Source organism: Myripristis murdjan, chromosome 20 (genome assembly GCF_902150065.1).
Source record: "Myripristis murdjan chromosome 20, fMyrMur1.1, whole genome shotgun sequence".
In the NCBI taxonomy this organism is placed as follows: Eukaryota; Metazoa; Chordata; class Actinopteri; order Holocentriformes; family Holocentridae; genus Myripristis; species Myripristis murdjan.
In genome coordinates, this window is record NC_043999.1 from 15143950 (window position 1) to 15169949 (window position 26000).

General features: G+C 42.4%; 1 protein-coding gene across 1 annotated transcript in view; it reads left to right on the forward strand.

The window, feature by feature from the left end:
• Positions 1-18485: 18485 nt before the first annotated feature.
• The window catches only part of kcnb2b (potassium voltage-gated channel subfamily B member 2b), an 82140-nt gene continuing 74625 nt past the window's right edge, over positions 18486-26000 (forward strand). Inside the window, exon 1 of the mRNA XM_030079918.1 lies at positions 18486-19070. Within this exon, the coding sequence (XP_029935778.1) occupies positions 18486-19070 (585 nt within the window). The remainder of the gene's footprint in view (positions 19071-26000) is intronic.

Sequence of the window (26000 nt, forward strand, 5' to 3'; positions counted from 1 at the left end):
ATTTGCATATTGAGTGTTTTACTGAAAATTGAACATCCTCAGGCCACATGGAAGAACATTTGTGAATAATGTCACTCATAAAAGCTGCTTGGATTGCCTTACACTATAAGGGCTTCTTATTGGTTCATAAAGTGTAAATAGGACGGGTTAACATGTTGCTATCTAAGTGGCTGAGAACAGCAATATGCAGAGTGCATTAACCTCTACGCTGTCAATCAAACTCTCACAACGGCCTAAGTGGTGCATGCGGGCATGTGTATGTGCGTGTGTGTTTGAACCTGGTGACATGTGCTATACTGCGTTGGTGTTCCATCACTTATAAATGAGGTTACCTCTTAGGAGTGGTAAGGTCCTTAGGGAACATACGCAGGCCTGGCAGACTGCTTTTTGACGCTGTGTTTGTTCTCTGCTCAGAGCGACTCCATCCTGAGCCCTATATGACTTTTCACTTTATGCCAGTGCTATTCTCAAATCTTGGCTATGACTGAATTGCAATCAAACCAAAAATGTCTCAGCAAAAACGTCTCTTCCCAATCCACTTAACAGCCAACTTAGAAGCTGGATTCTTGCTTTATTTATACATTCTGGTGATTTTTTTTCCTTCCGACTTTGACATGCCTGTCAGTTAGTGGAAATCCCCCTGAAATGAGGATTCTAATTTCAAAACAAATATATTCGCCAGGGGAATCTCTTTAGTCATACTGCTGGATTAGATTCTTTCTAAGCATATAATTAAGTGCTCAAAGGTGTTTTTCAGGCTTTGCTGAGATATACAGTTGTGCCAGAGACATACTGTATTTAAACTGTAGCATGCTAATTTTCTTTCTGTTTATGTATTTCTTCCAGGCAGTTAGAATTTCCTGAAAACTTGTATTGTAAACAAAAATGTTTTAATAACCTAAGCACAAAAGTAAAAGTGCTATTCTTCCGGCAATTACAATAATACAGTAACACTACACTGAGGTTGTACTGCATGGAGTTTAAATTATTTATTTGTTCAGCAGAAATAAGTACAGATAGGAAAACAGTAAAACATTTAATGTTTTTCACTAAAGGGAGAAAATGAGCTTGTACAGAAAACCAAGCTAACTCGATACACTTCGGTTAAAGTGTAACACCTGCGATATTGTTAAATGCCAGTTCTTGCAGGAATATTGTAAATATCTGTGATTTTGATGTGACAGTGCTCATGTAAGGAAGACAGAAAGCAGCAGGGATGGTGCCTCATACCTAGAAACTCCATTAACTTCAGAGTGCTTTCACTGGTGGTTTGTTTTTACTTCCTTTACTTGGGCCGCCCAGTGTGAGCCAACTCCATAACAGATAATTGAATCTGTACTTAACCACCACTGTCTTCTGCTCTACTGCAACAAGCAATGGCACACTTCTCTGTGTTGGCAGATCTTTACAATTGTAGATCTGATGCAGTGAAACAAATAGAAAAATGCGCACAGTGGTTGTGTGATTATGCTTAAAATGGGGCCCATTATCATTTACATGGATTGCATAACATAAAAAATGTGTTGAGCTCCATTCACAGAGACGGTCTTAAGACATTAAACCTGCAACCATGCAACTTCACACTTTGGTGGCCTCAAGTGGCAGTGGGCGGTAACTATTACAAATTTAGGAAGTTTGGAGCATTTCTCTTTCTCTTGACAGCTGCTGTTGGGTAGAAAATTTTGCATTTTCCTGTTTAGTTTTGATTGCCACTTCCTGTATGGCAAGATGATTTCCCACAAGACACCATGCCCAACACCGGAGGTTAATTGGGCAAACAGGGCAAATCTGCTGCGTCCTAATTAGTGAGGACTGCGATTAGTCTTCTTTGTTTCGGTTCCAAATTGTGATTTAAACTGATGAGGCCGGTGTATTTTTACATCAAAGTTTTGCCTAGTACAGCACAAATTCCATTTTGGCAACAAACCCATGGCGATGTGAGAATTTGTGAATGAGAGGCTGTCACAGAGAAGGGTCAGAGACGTGATGGAGGTGAGGACACTCCGGCTCTGCCTGTCTCATTGATCTCCACATGATATATTCCAGGGCATTCCACCAAAGCCACTAGTTATGAATTGATGGATGGTTCCCTGTAGCAGGAGACTCAAAGGTAGCTTCTATCTTCATCTCTCTCTGTCTCTCTCTCTCTTACTCTCTCTCTCTCTCTGTTCTTCTTCCCCCACCAGTCTGAGCCCTGGTGGAGCTGAGCTAAGCTGAGTTGAGCTCATCTGCACTATCATGAGACTACGGTGAGCATTATGTCTGGGGGAAACCTCTGAGGTCTAAATCCCCAGTCCTGGTGCCTGTGATTATCTGTGGATCTGTGTGGATCCGCATAGGAAAAATTGGAAAAACAATCATGGGCTGCACAGGCGTCTGCTGCTTCTCAGGTCTGATGAGTAAGAGACAGTATCATTTCTATCTCATCCGAGTTATGCCATCTGCTCAGTCTGTAAGGCCTTGCCCTCACACTCTTCTGACTAGAGCACAGCATTTGCCTCTATTCCCAAACAACTTGTTACTTAATTTGTAAAACTGCAGAGGTTCACTGAGCTTTCTCTTGGATTTTATTGCAATTCCTCTCTAATAGAGGCATTGCACAACATTAATTAAGAGTATATATAATTGTTGTATATATAATTTATTATTTATCTATATTTGTTTTATCTATTTTTATTTTATTGCTTTGAATTTCCACTTTTTCTCTGTGTTGTTCAAGGACTGTGCTGTTAATATATTTTCAAATTACTGAAAATTGAAAATTCAATTAATAGTCATAAAGAGTACATATAACTGTAATTGCTATACTGATATGATTCATTTCATGTACAGTTATGATGTTCCTGTCCTCTATATTACACACCACAGTCTTCTGTAACTTATGTAGTAATTTTTTTTTAAAAGGTAAGTCGAAGATTAGTTTTCGATTGATGAAATGAGAAAAGTCCACTTTCCCTAATCCCGCCATGCAGTGCGACAATCACTCCAGAGCCAGAGCAAGAGGAGAGCAGCTGCTCCCTCTCAGAGATCAATGCGCTTCTTGTGCCTCACTATGCCCCACCTCCCAAGCTACCTGGAGGACCACTTCCCCCGAGCTGACCTTTAATCCGCTTAAAAGGCATTCCTCCATCTGTCAGTTTGGTCTCCGTGCCCCGTGCCAATCATGCGACGAAACATTTACACTTCAGGGACTTAGTGGACACTCTTATCCAGAGTCACTTAGAGAAAGAATAGGCTTCAGTTGTTATATCACCAGCATGAAAAGCAAACAGTATTTAGGAGTGCAAGGCCGAAAACATGTAGCACTCAGATAACAAATGTAACAAACGCTCCTGCGTCTCAAGAATGTGAAAGAGTCCTACAGTGCTTGTTTAGGAAACACATCATGATCTTTTTAGCATCACTAATCTGACATCAAGTGATTTCTGAAGTTCTGGTGAACTCCGTACGATCATAAGAACTGATCAGTGTTAATAGTTCAGTCCTCCTATTCTTAGAGGCTCTACAAAGGCCAGTCCTCGATCAGTAAGCCGATCATGAGTCATAGTTAGTTCCATGTGGTTGGCCCAGACAAGGCTCGTTAACCCTGACAGCCAAGGAGGTTATGCCTGGATAGACTATCAGCCGCAACCAGAGCTGACCATCAGGGCAATGTGTCACAGGAGGGGTTATCTCTTTACTGATAATAGGATTTCATGAATCATTACATACACCCTTTTCCTTATACTGTATAGAGCGCCTTACAGATTTTAAAAATGATTTTTTTTTTTATTTGTGATAAAAGCAAACAGTGTATACAGAGAAAGAGAGAGGGTTTTGCTCATGATAAGAAAGAATGAAAGACAGGAAAAGACAGAAGAAGAAATCAGATTTAAAGCCTCAGTGGACAGAAAAAAGGTCAGAGAAGAGATAGAGATGGGAGTTGAGCCTTCACCACTCCAGGCTGACCTGTTTTCTTGGCCTTATTTCGTGGTTGAGGAAGTGTGGGCTAGTGGACTGACAGGCATTGTTGATAATGAAGTGCCTACTCCACTGGAGCTTCATTTTGATGGTCATCTGAAAGGTCTAAACAGCCGGCTACATGGACGGATACCTCCCAAACTTCAGTAATGAGTGGCTGGCTTCACCGCCTCACTTCACTGGGCTCCTTTCAGCAAGGATTGGTTTTCTGCAGTCACACTTGGCACTTTATACAAGAAGACTGACAACAAACACAGGTCCCCAGGCAGGTTTAATTGGCTGTGACATGCTACTATTACATCTGCAGTACACAGTACATGTAGATTTATAGAAAACTGTGTGATTTTCCTTGATAAATCCTCACAGACTTCAGCTGTGCTTCACACAGCTTTCTGAGCCAGTGATGTGGATGCAGGGAAAAGCGGTGGGTTATAAGCAATTCGATTGGAATATGTGAGGTTTCTACCACCCACACCAAAGAAGCGTGCATCAGTGCTGGAGTCAGACAGGCTGTGAGAAAGAGCCTAAAAATGCAGCTAATGAGCATGACACCACCTTGTGGAGACAACCCATATTTCTAAAAGTGGATAACGCATGCTGGGGGATTTAGGGGTTGTTGCCAGACAAGTAAAACACTTGCTGTATTTTAGACTCTCCATTCATGAGCAGGTTCCCTCACCATCATACTGCGCTCAGCAAGGCGGACTGTTCAATTTTTAATTGGTAAGGAAATGCTTATCTGACAAATGTGTGAATATCTGAATATGCCTGTGGAGTAAAGTACCATCCCGAGAACTACAGACCCTCATTTTATTTTAGTGAGAGTAGGATGGAGTAGACTACCCCTAGAATTGCTGCATCAAAGCCATTAATTTCGAGATGTGCTTAAGCTGCTCATGTTGTTAACATCTGCCACTTTTTAAGAGGCAACACCAAATCAAATGCAGCCACCTCCCTTTGCTCCTCCAAAATGCAATCAAGAACGATGAATTTGAAATTAATGGCGAGTCTTTATGAGCACAGACGCTTCTTCCCCTGAAAAACGAGAAATGAGGGGAAGAAGGGATGGAGGGAGAGTAGCAGAGAGGGAGTGAGTGGAGGATACAGTGGTATATTTATGACTCCTTGTTTAGAGCGTACTGCTGAAACAGACTCATAAATGTTTTTGATGGTCTGCAAATAAATAACTCCAAATACGTCTACTCAGCACATGATAAATAATCCTAAAACATTTAATCATCCCTGTCCTACAGCCTATTTAATTTTTAGATATTTATGAGTTTCTAACTTTGTTCATGTATATATATTTATACCTTTCACACACTACCTTTCCTTTTTGCCTCATGTTTCACCTTCAAATGCCTGAGATTTTAGCAACATCCTATTTTAAAGTGAAAAATGGTGCATGGACAAGGTTGAAAAGAAACACTACAAGAAAAGCTTTTTGTTGCTGCAACTCAAGCTCCATTGGCGGTCTCCACTGTGCAGTAATTTCAGTGAATTCGCTGAGAGCTGTGTTCACCCTTAGACCTCTTTCCTCTCCCACAGCAAACAGCTTCCCACATGCACAGGTCAAGAGACTCAGTGTAAAGGTGCCCTTTTTATATCTCAGTACTCATTATAACACATCGGGCCCTGAGAAAAGGCTTATAGGGGATAGTGTGTGCAATTGCGTGTGTACCATAGGTGTGCACTGGTGCACTTATACGTCCTCAGCAGGTCCATGTGGTGGCCTGTGCATGCATGAATTTGAATATATGCATTTCCGTGCATCCAGAATGCATGTGTGTACCATCATGAGGTGTAGTTATGTGTAGGTGGACATGTGCCGAGATGCGTGTGTTGGTGGGGTGGCTGTGATTGACCAATGTGTGGGACTGTGTGTGTGTGTGTGTGTGTGTATTAGAGTGAGCTCATGTGTGTTGGCGGAGATTTCCCAGGAGAAGCCAAGCAACAGAGCTGACCTTGCAGTAAAAAAAGACAATAATTTATTCATTGCCATCACACAAGTTTCTCTCTATCTTGTATTAGGCGTTCAGCTGTTTTCTCAGTCATTTCCTCTTCCTGCACTATCTGCAGATTATTGATTTCTCCAAACTCTGTGTCTTCAGTTTAGGACAACAAGATTGGGATCATAATTTGTGATTAGATCTATGTGCTTTCAGTGGCTACTTCTTCATGGTTGGGGATGAGTTCTATCCCTCCTGCAACTCGACAAAGTCCTCACTTACCAACCTCTCCGCATTGTGTATTTTTAAATCCCCGAAGCTTAACCTTGCTGTAAAAATGTCTCTTATCGGACAGGGTCCAGCTGGCAATGTCAAACAGATGGCTTTATACCCTCTAGGGTTTCCATTCAGAATAAATTAGTTCAATAAAAACCAAGAGGGCACTTAGGAAGCAGACAATTAAACACCTTGCATAGAACACAGTCCAGCTGTATTTCAAATGACTGAAAGCTTATACTGATGAATGCAGTCATTAAAAAAGACAGCCTTCAGTGCCATTTCAACAATGGATTGTAAACACACAGCCGGGATAACCTTGAAAAGGAATCGTCCGTAATCCATAGTGTTTCAGACAAAACTGTTGTAATGTATATTTGAGAAAGTGGTGTTTTATAAGGACTGCGTTACTTTAATACCAAGAAACAAAGTGTTGTGTTTGTACCTATAAACTTTTTATTCAAATAAGTTATGAATGAAGGCTCTCCCATTATGTATAAAGTACAAATGAGCACTGTTTTGTCTGTATTCTTGACAGCATAGTGTGTAAATGCTTAAATCTATTATGGGACACATCTATTGTCACAGCATGATGGATAATGACTTACTTGATCCCAAATCAAAGAGTTAAACATTTAGAGTTTGGTTCAATCATATATCTAAAGCCTAAAGCAATGCCACAAACAACTTCACAAAATTCTGACTGAATTCATTTTTAAAAGCAGTGAAGAGAACAAATTGCCTCTGGATGAATTATCAAACAGACTGGCAATCCTGCTTGTGTGACTGTTGACTGGTACACATGTAAACTAGCCAGGCTGGTGGCTGTGGGGGTGTTCATGCTAGGGACAACAGCCAAGCTGCCATCCAGTGATACCTGTTGGAAGCACAGCTATCTCACACTGCACTGCACTGCCAGTAACCAAGGATAACAATGAAACATTCATTGAATCCTACTCAACATAATTAAACTGTATTAGCTTAATTACCTCTGCCTCTGTCACGGTAATCAAATGGATTGAGTTCAGCTGTGTGCTAACCTTCCCCTCAGGTGTGAGTTACAGAACACCTGAGGGATAACATTACAGATGCTGCCAGGCTTGTCTCTCTTTCTTTCTGATTGCGTCGTATTCTTTGTATCTTTGTATCTCTCAGGCCCTGGGGTTTCCTGTCACAGTGGCAAAATGAACACAGGTCTCTATCTGCGCCCTCCAAACAACAGAGGGAGGTATTCTTAGAACAGTGACCCAACTCTCTTGTGAAAGTTACATCATCCCTGATCCCTTCCCAGGAAGGTTAATGTGGATGCAATTATCCAAGGAGCACCATCTGTCCTCAGGGGTTCTCCTTGATGGTGATAGCCATAACTCATCTCGATCCCTCTCATCACGTCTCTGCTTTTGGACAAGGGTTTGAACTTGGGTGCTGCTAGGGAGAGGGTCCGTTGAGCAGCGTGGGGTAGCCTGGCACACTGCGTGATGGATGAGGGGAAGCGAGTCTCAGGCCTGACAGGTTCCATTCAGCCTGCCTTGTCAGTAGGGATTTGTAAGTTCAGGACCCTTGCTGGATTTTTAAGTGCTGAAGAAAATCAATCAACACCTTTCCTCCTGATATCTTCAGTGTAATGCCAGGCCGCTATCACCTCACACGAGCACTAAGGAGCTTCTGACCTTTGCCACTTCTCATCGACTTTCACTGACGGCTAAGGACGGTGGCATACTTTGACATTATGGATTGTGTCTATACCTTAGTTGCTGCCACCTGCCAAAACACACAAACAGTCTAACACAGAGATAAGCCACCCGACAATACAAATGCACTTGTCAGCACTATAGCACACATACTGGTGGATGGTTTTCCCAGACATAAGTCATGTCTTCATATCTATTCTTAGGCACACAATGGCAAAGAAAAGTCCCCTAGCTTTTGTTGCATTAGAGAGGCAAGGTGGTAACCACAAGTTTGATGTTTTCAAATTTCTCAACTAGCAGGGAAAATCTATATAGAGACACTGAATGACAACCTGTCCTCCCTGAGCAAATACAGTTGAAGAGACCCTGGGGAGGAGACATGGAGCTATCAGTGGCCAACACTTCAAGACTTTGGTTGTACTGGACTGTGAGTGCATGAATGTGCATAATCCTCCCTCCTCGAGACCATTGCTATGAATGAGAATATGATCTTAGTCAACCGGCCTGCTTAACAAGGTAAAAAGGTACAAATTTGTATTCATCTATACATGCACCTCTTGCAGAAAGTTTCCAAAGTCTCCCTCTGAAAGACCTAGGCTGACCTGTTGACTGCCACTGCTGCACCCCACCCCACCCCTACCCGCCCCCAACCCCACAGTCTGCAACACAACAGTGGGCTGCATAAATAATGGAATGTGCATATACACCAACAACCCTGTTGAAATGTGATGGATCAGAAAGCCTCTGTATGTGTGTATATGAGAAACACAGAGGAAAAAAAAAAGTGGGGAAAAAAAAAGACTGAGACAAGCACATCCATCTGTCTCATAGAGGTAGCACTGGGATTCCCTGTGCTGTGCTATGTGGCGAGGAGGAAGACAGTTAACAGGAAGTACATACTGTATAAAGAAGAGAAATGTGAGGAAAGAGAAAATGGCCAGTGGCAGAATCAGTAGATACACAGTGGAAGTAATGGGTCCTGAATGCCCATCTGCCACAGCGTCCAGGGCGATGGAATGATTTTTTTATGAGCTACAGTTTACTGAGGCTTTTTTGAGAGAGATGTACATACACGCAGTATGCACACATAACCACATATACGAAACACAGAAACAGGACAACTAAAGGGGATGAAAGTAAAGAAAGGGAGGAAAGAAAGGAAGAGAACGAAAGCTCAGTTCAGCATGCAAAGTACACTGTATGCCTTTAAGATGAGCTATATTTTGCCACCCTTTATAGAACTTTTCTATTAAGAATTTGCCCCACTTTAATATCTAATGTCCCAGCAGAACTTTGATATCTCTGTCTGCCAACATTTCATAAGGCCCAATGTATGAAAGCTTGAAGAATTTCAGGGAAATCAAACAGTTTAGCATATCAGCATTAAGCAGTGAAGATAGCTGAACATATCAGCTGTGTACATTATTCTGCTGCAGGTTTAGTGATGTGAGGAATTGGATAAGGTAAATAACGGATGCCACACACTCACACAGACACACGAACAAACACCCTCAGCCCAGTTGGCTGGGGCCATGTGGGGTTGAATGTCAGTGCAACGGCATCTGCCAACCTTAAAACCTGTACCATACTCACTGTCGCCTTATCTCCTTATCATGTTGACTCATGTCAACAGGTAAACAGCAACAGCCAGAACAAGGAAACAAGATCACACTATTCCATAAAACAACAGTTCCTGTCCCAGTTCGACCTCATCACACCGATAATGTATGTTGGAACATGCCCTGAGTTAGCCCGATTTGTAAAAATCTGTCCCTGACTGTGAACATTCTCAGCAGGATGCAGAGTACATGCATAAATACATAAATCAAATAAATTAGGCATGGCTCAGGCACGAGCAAAATAAATGAAAAATGAATACAGATATGCCGATAAGAGAGAAAAAAAATCCCACGAGAAATCCAGCCAATCAAGTTTAATGTAAGGGCATTAACTGCAGTCCAAGGTAGACAGCAAGAGAGAGTGAGAGAAGCAAGAAGTCTTTTAACTTTGCTCTGTTGTTAACATCAACCAAAAAATGAATGAGTTTGCTGCCAGCCAAGTTATTTACCGCAGTGGGTCTCGTGACTCTGTGGGGCGAGGTCATGCTATCGAGTAAATATTAATATTACAAAAGGGCATTAAGACCTCAATCACCTCTCACAGAGCAGCTCAGTGCTCTTGCCACTAATGCCTGGTCATATTGGAAATACCTTATTTTTTAAAGACATGGTCATATTTTTGGTCTGTTTGCTAATTCTAGCTGTTATGTCATCACATGAGCTTAATAGAAGAGCAAAATTCATGAAAAGATACAAGCACACTCAGCACTCCAGCCCAATGTAAATAGACCTCCGTCCTTCCTCTCCCCCTGTTCATTTCTGAAAACAGGGAAGAAGTTTCTCATCACAATTTCCCTTCAAGGAGTGGGCAAGTTTTGGTTTCCTGTCCAAATGATTAATCTTTCACATTATTTCACCAAGGGACTCACAACACCATAACTCTACCTGTGGGCCCAATTACACAACTGACAACAGTATCAATGCAACTCACTGACTTATGGCAGCATAAACACGGCAACCTTTATGCTATAATCAGAATACGTGATATTCTCAAATGATCTGCATAAATTAGCATTCTAGCATGGGGGCACAGAGGCTTGTTTTGCTTCTTCTAACGTAAGCCTTCTGACATAGCTTACATTTATGGAAAACTGTCACGTATGCTCCATCACAGAAAAACTTATTTCCATGTCACCAATTTAACTTTTTAGTATCTTATTATAGGACCAAGGGCTGTGTCATAAGCAAACCAGAACAGGACATGCATTACTCCTGAACTTAAAAACAGGGCAGGTGCAGACCAGATTGAATGGGCTAAATGGTGCACCTCTATCCCAGCTAAAGTGCCAGCTAAACCCCAAGTGACTTCATTGCTATTCATATCATGGTCTCTCCTTCCTGTCTTTCACCTCAATGTACAACACACAGCGATCAGTGGAACACGCTCGAGGTGCCACACCTGCCCCGATTACATAAATGTTCCCTCTCATAGGACAACCCAAGAGAGTGGTAGCAGGTCAATTTGCTTGCCTGGGTGTTTTCGTAGCAATTAGAGCAAAGTGCATCATATTCATATTATCATGCTGCCACAAGCACTTTGGGTTAAGTCGCAGCACTTCCTCTGTCTTCCCTGGAAGGCAGTATTATTCACATTGATGAATGCTGATGAGTATGGTGCAAACCCCTGAAATTTGGAGGTCATACTGTAGTCCCCCTCCCTTCCAAGGAAGTGGCATTCTGCACTGCAAAAAGTCTCTATTTTAACAACTCATTTAATCTCAAATCCAGTGTTAAGTTCCTGTTTTTCTCAAAACAAGTGAAAAAAAAAAATAGATAGAGACAATCCTGCCTGTTTACAATGCAGTTTTACTTCCTTCACTTTTTTTTCTTGAGGAAGAAGTATAAAAATGTTGAAACAAGGAAGATCATCCCTACTAGGATGAAGAAAATACAAGAAAACTGAGTAAAGATTCTGGAAAAAAAAAAAAAAAAATCTGGAAATAAGTTGATTAGTCCTGGAAACAAAGGGGAATTAAATCATACCACTGGCAGATTTATTTTTATTTTTATTTTTTTGACTTGTTAAGATGGAGTGTCTGCTAAACAATAAGGATGTATACAAGTCAAAACATAGCTGGGTCTATTTCTGTCCATCAGTCTCTGGTTGTGTGTACCTTCTTGTGCTGGATTAGATGTTTCCATGAGAAATTGACCGGCAGTTGCAGAGGATTCCTCACGAAAATTAGAAAAAAAAAAAAAAAACAGCCATTCAATTAGTGATCCAAGCCTCTGAATTTATTAACCAAACATAACCAGCAGCACAGAGTAGCGATCAATCATGTTTGTTTGTCCCCTGCTAATAGCGGCATTAGACAGAGTGCTGAGGCTAGAGTGTCAGATTATACACATGTAAAAACGCTTGTATTTTGCGTCACCACACACGGCGACATGCATTCGCAGTGTCTCGTGCATTTGCGGCATGCTGCTGGCAGCATCAGAGGTGAACAGGTGTACGTTGGGGATGAATGAAGAGATGACATAAACTCCTAGCTTGGATCTGCAGCAGGCCATTTTATTGAAGGCCACTGCTGCTCGCGGGTGAGGGGGGCGGATGGCTGTGTGTGGGGACCTTGACATGGCCGGCAGCTAAAAATAGCCAAACAGAATAAACAAGCTGCTGCTACGGTGTGTTTCCTCCCCATTATTGACAAACAAACACACACGCATTACACGCACAAATACGGCCACGCGCGCGCACACACCCACGTACACACACGCACATGCACCCACACAATGGCAGATGTACAACAGTCTTGGAGCACATGCACAGTTGATGGCCTCACTGGCCTTCCCCAGCTTTGAATTTCACAGAATCATAAATCACAGCTTTGAAAAGTGCATTATGCCAAGCCTTCCAAATATTATGCTCAAGCGAGAGAGAGGGAGAGAGAGAGAGAGAGAGAGAGAGAGAGAGAGAGAGAGACAGAGAGAGACAGAGACAGAGAGAGCATGCACACATCCTCAACCCTGCCAAACCATGTGTTTTTATTTTTTTCTTTACTAGCATCCCCATCTAGTGAGGCTTTCTATTAATAGAAAGGTGTCCTGCTGCATCGATTGAATACTTATTATTGTAATTTAACTAAATGTGACTCTTGCTCCCCGCCCTCCTGCAGAAGAAGCTCACAGTAAATTACAACAATCCCTGTCTCTCTCATTCTCTCTCTCCCCTACACTCTAAAAGTGCACTCACTTGACTTAATGCCACCACACAGGCCCATTTTACATGCAAGGCAACACTGCTTGTTAGCTTAAGCTTTTACCAGAGGAAGAAAAAAAAAAAAACATTTTTGCGAGTAACTTTTTCATAATATTCTAGTGCTTAAGCACCCAACACAGCAGCACATTCATTATCTATAAACCCAGCATAAACATTCAGCTTACATGCAGCTCTAAATGATTTATGTATTCCTTTCAGAGGAGCTCAGAATGAGCTGTGTGTTGCTCATAGAGGTGCTATGGCTGTCTTACGAGTGCAGCTCAGCGTGGCTATCTTATGAGTGTGTTATGAGCAGATGACGATGTGTCTTTCTTATGTGCTGACAGCGTCAGAAGCAGGGGCTGTGGGGTATGAGTGTGTCCATGGTGTTTGTCATGAGGAGGCACAGGGATGATTGAGTGGGCACACTTTATGACAAATAGGAAAGGGAAAATACAGCAGGCAGTGAAGGCTCGGGGATGAGGCTGCTAGTGTCGTCCATCAGCCGGTATTGGTATTGGTATGGGATGGATGAAAACACACATGCGCATGCACACAAACACACACACACACACACAAACAAACACACATGGAGGAGGAGAGAGAGAGACTGAGGGAGGGAAATACTATTACAAATGACAGGAGCGAGCTCTTCATCTCCAAGTTCAAGGCTTTCCTCTTTCTGACTTTCTTTATGCACAGGTATAGGCCTCACACCGGCATGCATACACTGGCTACCCACTAGCCAGCGTTTACATTCAGATATACTGTATATTTATATGTGGGTGTGCACAAACACACAGACAAACACATTCTCTTTCCATTTTTGTCTCTACAATAAATTTGCTGGTGTATCCTCAGTTCTCTCACCCCACCCCTGCCCCAGTGTATATGTGGGCTGTGCATCATGTGCTTCTAATAACCAGGAAGTTCAGCACAGCCGTCATTCTCCACTGTCGCCACCAGCGGTAGATAATCTGAGACTCACACAGTGTACAATACACTTTGATTCATACAGACACCAAAGGTTAAATTGGCCAAACAGTTGATTTAATTGCTTTGTCATAAAGTGCAGCCACTGCCAGCTCCCAAGTCCATGGGCCAAAGTATTACTTCAGCATGATGCTACAATTTGGGTTGCTATGGCAACAGCCCACACAAGCACACATGCCTACATAATACACAGGAATTAAAGAAACCTGCACAATCTCATCTCTAACAGCCCCCTCCAGGAAAAAAAAAATGCAGTCTTGGTAACCTGCAGTGCATCGACACATTGCTGTGGAAAGTTAGCAATTAAAAATATCAAGCTGATAACTAGAGTCATTCTGCCCACAGTGTGGGATGGGGGCTGGCTTCAAATCCCCAGAGTACTCATGCATGCAGGTGGTGTAAGTATAGTGCAGTAAACATCGACTGTACAAGGTATTACATCAGTCCACACAAAAAGGAACTTTGCCTGCTGTAAAAGTCAAGGTGCACAGTGTGTAAAACATTATGAAAGTCTGGGATGAACACAGAGCATAGCAAACTGTTAAAATGCTATGATAGCTGCAGAGGTGTAAAGCTGGGTGTCCTGCTGCTGAGATGAAAGGGAATTTTGTAACAGCATAACAACCACTGCCATCACACAACATGCTGCACTTGAATTGCTGATAGATTGCCAGTTCAATAATAATTAATGAGGTGAAAGGAGGCATGGTCAGTGGCCTTAAATCATCTCCCTGCATTCTGATTAGTTTCAGCAGTGTGACCGCATCATTGCCACAGTTTTGTGGTCATCAAGAGGAAAATTCAGATCAGTCACCCAGGGATGAGGGAGACACTTCACTACCCTTTCCCTGTGTGACATTAAGCTGCTGCCCAGTGTTTAAGAAAATAATTTTCTACAAATTGTAGCCAAATATTCTGTGAGTGTGAAAATATAATTATGGATCTTCACACTTTAGCTGCAGATGCTCACACAACTTCCATAATCCTTGCCTCATAATCAAATGATATTTTCATGACATTACATGATGTGAGAAGATCCTGCTTCTTCACCCATGCACTACAGAGATACAATTTAGCCAACTCTCTATACTGCAAGTCATGCAATTAAAAGCAAATTGCATTTTTGTACAACCAGTACTTCTATGTTTGCATGTAATATATTATACCCTAGGTGTCCTCGAGCCGGTAACGTTAACCAGCAACCGAGCAACCTAAGATTTCTGTATTCTCCATAGCAGAGATGAAAGAGACAGCCACAGAGCTGAAATCACATTCAAATAATTAATTAGGTGTGTACGTCATCACCAACAATATGCTGTGAGACAAAATCCATCTGTATATCCTGATGTGCCAGCTGGTCTTTGACCTCAGTGTTTCATCATCAGAGCATATTACTGTTGTGTGTGGCGGTCTCATTTGGTCAAGACTCTGTCAATGCCACGTGTGTTCTTATTGTCCTCTTCTCTGTTGGTGTGAATTGCGCTACAAACGCTGTTAAGGCAAAGTATAGGGGAACACACAAGCTCCGTTCAGTCGATGCGGGGTTATTGATTACTTGTCACTGGAAGGAAAGAACATAGCAGGGAAATCAATGACACATATGCAGAGCATAATCAAATTTCTAGAAAATGCTTCGGTAAGGGGAAGTGTGCAACTGACACATAAGCTCTATGGGGAAGTATCATTGGTGTACTGAACACATATGAACTGAGAGAGAATGATAGCGGGATGAGAGAGGAAGAGAGGGAGGGAAGGAAGTGGAGGGAGGGAGAGTGCGCACTTCAGTGCTATGTAGGTAACGAGCTGAGGGATAATAAGGGATACATAATTTAATATCTCTATTTATTCATTTAAGAGCAGGCAGCGGAGAACCCATTTTATACTGATAGATAACAGGCACGACGGGTTTTGATTACTTTGAAGCACAAGGTGTGTAAACCGAAGTTGCTCCAATATATTGCTGACCTGTTAGTGCTGACTGCTCTCCCATGTGGAGAGGAGGAGGGTCAGGCCATCTTCACATTTTCAATGGATCAGTTTAGTTGCTGGGCTTGATGCTACTGCATCAGGAGTCAAATGGAAACTCTTACACGGCCGGTGGGTTGTCGGCCTTGATCACCTTGAGGTTTTAGCTCTTTCACTTGTAATGACGCAGGAATAGAGACACACACACACACACACACACACACACAGAGAGAGAGAGAGAGAGAGAGAGAACTTTTCTATGCCATTAACTGACATGTCCAAACAACAGGTAATCAATAGGCAGTTATAATATAGGAACATCAACGAGTATCAACTCTATATTCTACTTTGTTCTTATTATTCCTTATGTTGGACAGTAATCAACATTTTTGTCTATTTTCCTAGACTGTGGATACAATATGAAAAAAAAAAATGTTTCAAAGTGCATTGTTTTAGTCAGTGTTCTTAGACAGCACCCCAAAGTTAAGGTATGGGTGATGGTTTTGGAAGCTCGGGGCCTGGCAGAGGCATCCATAACTGAAAATATATGGCAAAGCTGTGTCGAACATCATTTCATTTGACACCAATACTTTAAGCCCGTTTACATTCGCAACACTGGTCTCAAATGCTTTCCTTTTGAGATAAGGTTTCACTATAAATGACTAATTTACGCCTCCTGTTAGTCTTCTCGCTTTTCTTTTTCTTTGTTGCTGTTGTTTGGTGAGTGTCTGTCCTCCTTGATAATAATATCAGCCGCACGATCTATTTTGATCTCATTTGTCTTGGGATATGACAAGCGCCCACACCTTACCATGCCCAAAGATGCCCATGTAAATCTCACTCAGAGAGCTGTTAGGGTGCAGTGGATGTGCAATTGGAGCAGTAAGTCTTCTCTCTGTTGTGGGATGCAGCCTATACAGAGCGGCTCAGTTAGGTTTTCACCTCTAGGCTGTGGTGTAGCCCGTGTGCGCCCCTCAGCTCCTCCTCGTGTAGCATACAGTGGGACACTCCGCAGTTCGCCTATCCCGCTCCTTCCCGTTGCCTTTTACGCGCACGACGTCTGCAGATACACAGATTCAGTGAGCTCGTCCTCTCCGCACGCATCAACATTTTTGAATGGAGGCAACACTCTTTCCCTGACTCTTCTGATGGCAACACGGCAGCACTTGTTCTGTATTGATGATTGCTAGTGGGACAAACACTGACAATTGTTTTTTCCCCTCGACTCATTTCCAACAAAATGTGGGTCTGGCGTCCACTGATTCAGCGCAGCGTCCGCGGAGTGCTCGCAGTCGTGGCCGCTTGACTAAAGGGGGATCCCGGCTCCCTTTTCATTCCCTCCTCCTTTAGGAACAAGAGGAGTTTGCATGCAAAAGGTGGTTCATTTCGGCAAGGTAAGAGCAGCTCTTTTTCTGTGTTGCTTTCTCCCGTTTGGACACTACTTTCAACAGTGCAGGGAATAGAAACTGTGCGCTGCCAGTAGTGTAGACTGTGCACACTGTTTAAGATTAAGGAGATGAATTAAGGCATCAAAAATCCTGATGGGAAGATTCAGTGTAGCTTTACTGTAACTGTCTACAACTGTGTTTATTAAATTCATATTTACCAGTTGCAACAGAGAAAATCTCTTCCTGTAGTAGGAGGCAAATGATTTGAAATAAAAAATGAAATAGGCTTTACATTCCTGGCTCTCTAGGACACAGCTCATAGGATTCTCATATTATTATTCCCTTGGTTGATAATAGGGACTGTTTTCTTGCAGGCCTGTTGTACAAATAATTAGGGGTTGCTAAGTCTAATTGAAAACTGTTGCATTCAGACATGATCGCCCTATCTCACTTCTCTGCACGAATAATTTACTCTTAATTAAAATGGTTGCCTGGTTCAATTAGCAAAGAAAGGCAAAGTTACACTGATAATGATTAAATGGCTGAATATAGCCCACTTATAGCTCAAGTGTGATTTGGAGGAATTGCCCAAATCTAAAGTGCATTTAGCTTGCTGTGTTGAATTAAAGTTTTTGCACAAAAGCCTGCTCTGATCACGTGCTGTTTTTTTTTTTTCCTTGTCACAAGAGGCTCTAAAAATGTATTCAGAAAATCGAGTCATTACAGTTCGAGTGATTACACGTTAAGGGGGGGATGTTTGAAAATTACAGAGAGCCTTATAGGAGATGCCTGGTCGCTATAAATTATTTTCATTTATATGTGCCCTTTCCATTCAAACGGTGATCAAACATTAATTCACGTCAAGGCCACGTTCATTGCATGTGTTTATTTAGACCTTAAATTCAGACCCTTTTTTTGACCGATTATCTACGTGGAAAGTAGTGCTTCATCAGGAGTTCATTGCCTCACTACAGCCATAACATTGCTGGACTAGAGTGCAAAGCAAAGCAGCCATATTGATTGTTAAAACAAAATCATTGATTCTGCCCCTACCTTCTTAGAAATGTGATGAAAGAGATCAATAACACAGTTCGGCTATTAGGCTACCACTATTTTTTGACTGACCATAAGAGGTAACAGGTGATGTTTTGTAAGCAGTCCCACCTGGAAATAGATATTTTTATTGTTCTTAAAATAAGACACAGAGAGATGTGTTGTATTGATCATGTTTTTATAATACCGAGCTTGATTTAATTGGTGTGTATGGTTTGAACCTCAGTCATCTTACAAACCCCCCCCCCTTTTTTTTCTTTTCTCAGCCATGGAGGGACTTAACTAAGGAGGATCCAACATAATTCATTTTTAGCCTTTTTTTTTTCTATTGTTTTGTTTCATTTTAATATATTCCTGGATAAGGCTCCTTCCCTCCAGCCCTCTCCAACATCATGGCTGAGAAGCTTGGACAAGCGGGGCCTAAGGCCAGCAACATCCGAACAGCTCAGTCCCTGCCTCCTGAGCCCATTGATATCATCCGCACCAAAGCTCGCTCCCGGAGAGTACGCCTCAACGTGGGGGGTCTCAACCATGAGGTTTTGTGGCGGACCCTGGACCGGCTACCCAGGACCCGGCTGGGCAAGCTGCGGGACTGCAACACCCATGAGTCCCTGATGGAGATCTGCGACGACTACAGCCTGAATGAGAATGAGTACTTTTTTGATCGGCACCCGGGAGCCTTCACCTCCATTCTGAACTTTTACCGCACAGGCAAATTACACATGATGGAGGAGATGTGCGCCCTTTCGTTTGGCCAGGAGTTAGACTACTGGGGGATCGATGAGATCTACCTGGAGTCGTGCTGCCAGGCCCGGTACCACCAGAAGAAAGAGCAGATGAATGAGGAGCTGAGGAGGGAAGCAGAGACAATGAGGGAGAGGGAGGGAGAGGGAGAGTTCGATAACACCTGCTGCCCGGACAAGAGGAAGAAGCTGTGGGATCTCCTGGAGAAGCCCAGCTCCTCAGTGGCTGCCAAGGTAGGGAACTGAAGCAGGAAGTGTGAGCACACCGCCCCCGATGCACATTTTCTGTCAGGAATTTCACATGCATATCTGAATACTCTGCCTGGCTCATCACACATTACAGGCACGCTCATTAAGGCCCACTCCCACCATTAAAAAATTCGTCATTAGTTCGTGAGTTTGAATATTTAAACAGTTCTGTGTTATTGGGTGGTGTAGTTATTCTGTTTTCTATCCATCTCAGTGGCAACAGTGGTTGAGGGTTAATGGAGCGCAGAGAGAGCTACAGTCTTTGTGGGATTTTTATTGTGGATGTAATGGAGAAAAGACGATGGAGAGCGGATGTTGAGAAGTAAGGTGTGGTGTGTTCTGTATCTCAACAACACGCAAGCAAACACATCATTGTAAAGAGAATTCAGTGCCCTGACACTGATAAATGAGCAGTGGAATCGCTGTATGGAGGACGGGAAGTGTGCCGTTAGTGTCTGAAGAAGCGAGAGGACTTCGATTTGGAAGCCCGGCGCTTTGTTGATGTGCTGTATTTGGAAGTGTAGGTTTCTTTGTAAAGATCGGAGCACGTCTATCCGGGCCAAGTCTGGCATTGACTTGTGACAGCGCACATTTCTCTGGGTGGGAGCAGAACAGTCTTCTTTCTCGTACAGTACTGTTATGTGTCAGTCTTACTCACTGACTGGATGTTGTTCTTTTTGGATCTCACAGTGAGTCAGCGAAACAATAGGATGATGTCAAAAGTTGTCATGTTACAGGTACATGGATGAATACCACTGTATTTCTGTATTTACATTTAGGGATGGGATGATCTGCCACGTTTTAAAAATCGATAAATTGGGACAAAATTAAACAAATGATTTGACTGTACTGTAAATATAATGATCAGTTTTTTAATCATATTTACAGTTCAGTCATCAAACGATCAACCGTTCAACTTCAGTTTATATTTTTGACATAAGAAGGCGCTAAAACTGGTGCCAAACATCTGTACTAGAAAAATTTGACAATTCATCCATGACAATGTCCACAGTTTGATTTTTGACTTCATTAGCTTGGTGTGGGAGTCGTTTTTCCCTCATACAAAGTAGCATTAACAGAGCACTTGTTGCTGTGTTTTTGCACAGTCTTGCTTTTCAAATGCAATCACAGCAAACTACATTAACGGTTACAAGGAAAAACCAGGAAGGGAGAATTTGGAAACCCAGCATTCATATTTTTGCATTCATACAAAATAATACAAAAAACTGTATTTTACTTATTGATAATCAACTTATTATTGATTTATCGAAAAGTTTCGATAAGTGGTCCAAGCCCTAATTACTATGGTTGTGTACAGCATGGACGTTATGAATGCAGCACGCAGAGATCGACAGTTCATTTACATACATTCATTTATAATTACAATTACAATTCACATTTGGCAGACACTTTTACCCAAAGCGTCATAAAATAAGAGATTTTTATACACAACAAGCAAAGATCAATTCAGGAGAGAATAGTGACCTGAAGTGCCATAAAGCTCTGGTTCTGGTCCGAAGCACAAAGGTGCTGCGAGGCAGTGCAAGGAGGTAATGTATAGAGTGCATAAAGTGCACAGAGGGAGGAACAAAGCATAGAGGCAGAATTTATTTATTTATTTATTTTTACACAAAACCGTCACTCTATTTTAGGCACATGGTGAAGCTGCTTAATAAAATTGATTGAGAACTGAAATAGTCATCAGCAGGTTTCCCTCCTGCTTAGAAAACTGCTGCATCAATCACATGCAGCCCTCAACCTTGCCCTGCCACGATGAATCTCACCTGATGACATTTAGTACCTTGAGCTGAAATCATATAGAGGCCTGAAAGACTGTGTAGCAATGTCAAGGCTGTCCATTATAAAATGATGACATCTCTTTCAACTCCTCCTCCTCCTCCTCCTCATCCTCCTCATCCTCATCCCCGCTCCCTCCCCACTCTGACTCAGTCCAATTAGGTAGGTCAACCTTGATGAAATCCAATCACTGGTAATTTACGTTGGGTTTCCAGTATCCTGATCTCATCATTGGGCGGTGCAGAGCAGGGCAGGCCAGGTCAGGATTGTATTCCATGTCAGAGGATCATAAACACAGGGTACTGTAGTGTGAAGACGGCTGATGAAAGACTATCATCCCTTCCTTGAGAAATGCAGTTTGTAATGTGTCATAGGCCCCGTCGGGTGTATTGGAATAAGCCTGTTTCCCCTCAAAGCAATGTTGTGTGCTTTTAATGGGTGCTTCCTGTTGCTCCAGACAGTTTGGAAATCATGCAAAATTCGCTTCTAGCCCCTGGTACCTAGTGCTGAGTTTATGGCACAGAGGTTCAGTGTTAAAACAGAAAAAATATGGTAATAACACTGAGTTCTCTATATGTAAAGTTCAGGGCTAATTATAGAACTACTGAAGAAATCAGAGTATAATCTGTCGGGCACCTAATTCTGTTTGCTCTGCCGTCTTTGTGTTAGTAAAACCTTGAGTTCTTCCTGCATGGGTCCTATGCGCTCGATCCACCAGTGATTTGTGATTGACAAAGAATCATTCCCGGCTTAATAAATGTATTCAGCTGCTCACAGGGAAGCTGTATATCACATGAATCAATTATAGGAAGGACTAATATCTAGTTTAAGGCAAACACAGGTGACAGCAGTGCCATATTTTGATACACTGTGTGATATTTAAAGTGATTTACATTTACAATTCAGTCACTCTCTCTCCAGTCGTGTTTCAATACTGCTGACCTGCTCACTATCATGTGGGGGAAGCCTGTGCAACCTCAATGGGAAATCCCACCTTAAATCAGATCACATTGACATTCTGCTGAGTGCTCCGGTAAGGAGAGCTTGAACGTGACTTCAATGGCTAACAGCCTATGATCATACTAAGGCTATCCACAGTCCAAAAAACACATTTGGAAATAGACTTTCCATGCTGCTTGACTGTCAGATGGCAGCTCCCCGAGGTCAGGGAAGCCTTTTTTGGAGCAAGCATGGCATAGTGAGAACCCTTGACTGAGGGAATGCCATTACCAGCCTGCCTACACAGCCCTGTGCTTTTATACAAGGCAACTTGAGCCCGTTGTCGAAAGCAATCACACACACTCTTCTGGCATACACATATTCTTTCTTTCTCTCCCTCTCCCATCCTCTCACGCTCTTTTCTTTCTCTCTCTTTCTCTCTCTCCTTCATGCTGGTGTTGGATTGCCTCGAGGTGACCACACATTAGAGACCAGTGTGCAGCTATATGGCACCTATGGCACCTCCCTGCCCTTAAAAAAAAGGTTAAGCATGAGTGTGTTGACCTTTACAGCATGGTCAATGATACTAGGATTACATTCATCAGCGATGACCAGCAGCACATGCTTTGGGAGTATGGGCATGCCCCTGCAGAATGGAAGCGACGGAGGCCAGGAAGATAGATTGAGGGCTGTAGCATAAATGGCAGAGAAAACTGATTGAGAAAAGCAATGGAGAGGTTAATAGAGAGAGCCACAAGTGCGAAAAAAGCTAGGTGGCAAAAAAGAGGATAGCCCAGAGAGAGAGAGGGATGCGAGAGATGCAGTCATCTAGGTGATGCCTTAGGATGCCTGGCTGGATCTTTGCAAAGCTTTCCAATTAATAATGAATGTAATGGTCAAATCAAAGAGGATGCAGGCTAATGCAATGGCTTCTCTGTGCTATACCATGTGATACATCACAGAGTACACTGCATGTGAGGAGGAGGAGGAGGAGGAGGAGGGAATCGTTTTAGGGTTGGCCCTACCTGTGCTCTATAAATAGGCGCTCTTGTACAGTAATAGAGCGCTGCCCTTGTGTGGGTGCTGCTTGCCTTGTCACAGGTGAGCTTACAGAGGAGAGGTGAGAGGTTCGTGCCATGACAAGTCCTCTCATGCGTACACTGTGTCTAAGACGTTTGAAGCCTCTCACTTCAGTCTCTGTAATAAAAGACAAAGTCACTGAAGTCACCAAACAGATTTAACTTCTATCGAAGTTTACTAGAAACCCACTGAAGATACACTGAGCAAAGTTTCAAGGTAGTGTGTTCAAAGTGTATGAAACAGCACTAGCAGGTCAACCAAAATGTTGCATTGAAGGTATATTTGTGAAGAACTGGGAAGCCTCTGTGTCATGAAAAATAAAATGTGCTGCACTCTGCTGGATCTTATCTCTTTTGTTTGAGTATCATCAGGTTTTGAGAAGTGAAATACACCTGATTGAATCTGAGTCACTCTTGTTGTACATGTTGTTCATGTTCTCACTGATAATCCATGATATTCTACTGTATAATCATTACCATGTCATTCAATATTAATTAATTGATTAGTCTTGCTTTTAAATGTGTTAAATAATCTGCACATATTTCTCCACTGCAAGTGCCTTGTTGGTGTGTTGGGAAATGAGATCAGATGCTGCTGCTGCTTTTCTACGTGTTCAAACGGAAAGCATGTAATAAATATATGGGCCTCACCATATGCCATCCAACTACTAATTTAAACAGAGCTTCAGCACGAATGCACATGAGTTAGGGTCAAGTTCCGGGCATCATAAATGAATGCTATTAGCTGTAACTGGATGTTTACAGTGCTCAGAGTGCTTAGTTTTAATATATTGTATAATTTGTGGTTTGCAGGAGCAGTATCCTTTTACACTGATTTGCGGCCATGCAAAGCTTCTCGATATAAACACCATGGTACAAAATATTAAGTGGGTGGGAGTGTGACTATCTGAGGCTGTAAAACACCCATTGGCTCAAGACAGAGAAGGCTTCCCTTTTTAGGTCCTCTTTGATTTAGACTGGGCAGTCCCGGAAAATAACAGCTGAGGATTCTGACCATTTTAAAGAGATCAATGCCTCTACTTTCCAGAGATTTCAAGTTAGGTTTCTTTTCCCTGCTCCCCGCACAAACTATATATAGTTTTCTCTTAATGTGGATGTGCACATTACTCTCTCCTTTATCTAATAAGCCAGTCTAAGTTGGAATACTAAGCAAGGCTTGAGCACTGACTAGTGCTATTTTGTCCTCCCACGCTTGGAGTCTTGGAAGCAGCCAAAGTCAGTCCACCACAGACACTGTTGATAAAGATGATGACATAATCTGGAGAGGCTGTAGCATAATAAGGTACTGTAACAGACACCTCAAATGCCAATCTTTGTGAATGTCAATTTGTCATAATCACCAGTCTTGTTGCAGTGCAGCTGCATGTGATTGTTAGAAACTGTAAAGGTTAACATCAATACAAATTGGGTTGTGTAAGACTTCATTTTGCTCTGCACTCTCATCAATTCTTTATTTATTCATGGTTATGCGAGACAAGATAAGTTAGCATATTAATGCGCAGTCTAAAGTGTGACAGGAACAAATTTAACTACTGCACTGTAATACTGTGACTATTACTGCACAGCAGTTGGAGCTGCCTGTTGTTTTGGATCACTGCAGACGTGCTTTCTCTCTCTCCCTCTCTTTCTCTCTCTACAGGCTCTCATAGCACTGAGGGATGCATTTGTGGCCTGGTTTGTATATTGCTAGTGGTGGGAATAGGGAAAGAGAAAGAGGCTTTAAGTCAGCACTAAGTCAAATGTTCTCTATCTACCCCTGGGTCAAACTCGAGCATTTCCACCACCCAGTGTTTCATTATCATCCTTTCATCTCTGCTTGAATTGTGGTCAGTCTTTAGAAGGCTTAATCGATTGGCATTGGCATTTTATGGAAGAAATGTTCTCAGTGTGTTGGGCAAATGGATTTGGAGCTACTTTGCTTTTGCTTATTTTGTGAAAAGCCCCTGAGAAAGTCTGCCTACTGCATTCTGGACTTGGCTGTTGTGCCCCTTTGAACTAAAATTTGGATTGCATCTGTGCTTCTGCAATCATAATCCAGTATCCTTTTCAGTGTTTTTGAAGTAACTTCTGTCTTTCATGGAAATGCTCTCTGCAGAGCTCCTCCATGTTGTGATTCATAATAATTCTAGCCTGTAGGAGTTGTGTTGAGTTTCTCGTGTTGTATGACATCATCTCGTCTGGTCCTTAACAAGTTATGTTGTATTACAGCAGTGGAGCTCGTCATTTAGGTACAGCGCACCTTTTCCCCTCCTGGAGTCTCCTGGTTACATAAGCCTGCCACCAGGCCTCTAATCAGCACAGCCTAGCATTTAGGCACCAGCACCTAAATCCTCTTTACCCCGCAATCATAATCAGATAAGGGAGAACCTGCTAGATTATAGGTGGCATGAGTTCTTATAGTCCCTGCATTGGCCAAGGCAGCAGCACTTATCATCTGGATGTTCCCTACCTACAGGACACACACTCTAACCTAGTCCCTCCCCATCCACCTCTCTCTCTCTCTCTCTCTCTCTCTCTCTCTCTCTCTCTCTCTCTCTCTCTCCCTCTCTCTCTCTCTCTCTTTCTCTCTCTCTCTCTCTCTACCTATCGCCTATCTCTCATCATTGCAGTGCAAGGATTATCATAGTTTGAAATCAGTTCTGTGGTCATTTGGTTCATATCAGGAAGGGATGTGGAATTATATCTGTAGTGAAAGGATGATGAAGGCCTCCTATGTGCAGAAGGTTTTACAAACTCTGGGACATTTGTTTCCTGTTTCATTATGTGTTCTATTAATAGTCCTCTTAGCCCTACTATTTCCATGAAAATAGTTGTCTGTAAATATTCACTAGGTCGCATTGCCTTTTTGCTCGCTGTAAGCATATGGACAACAGTTGCAGAGGCACTGCAAGCAGTGGCTAGTACACTTATTGGTCTTCCTATTTTGCTAGTGTTGTTTGAATTTACTTATGTTACCAAGCAGCAAATAACAGCTTGCATAGCAACACCATTTCACTTGTGCCAGAATTGCGATATCCATGTAGGGTAACCTTAACTGATGTTGATGGTGATATCAAATCAGTGCCACCATTAGTACTTA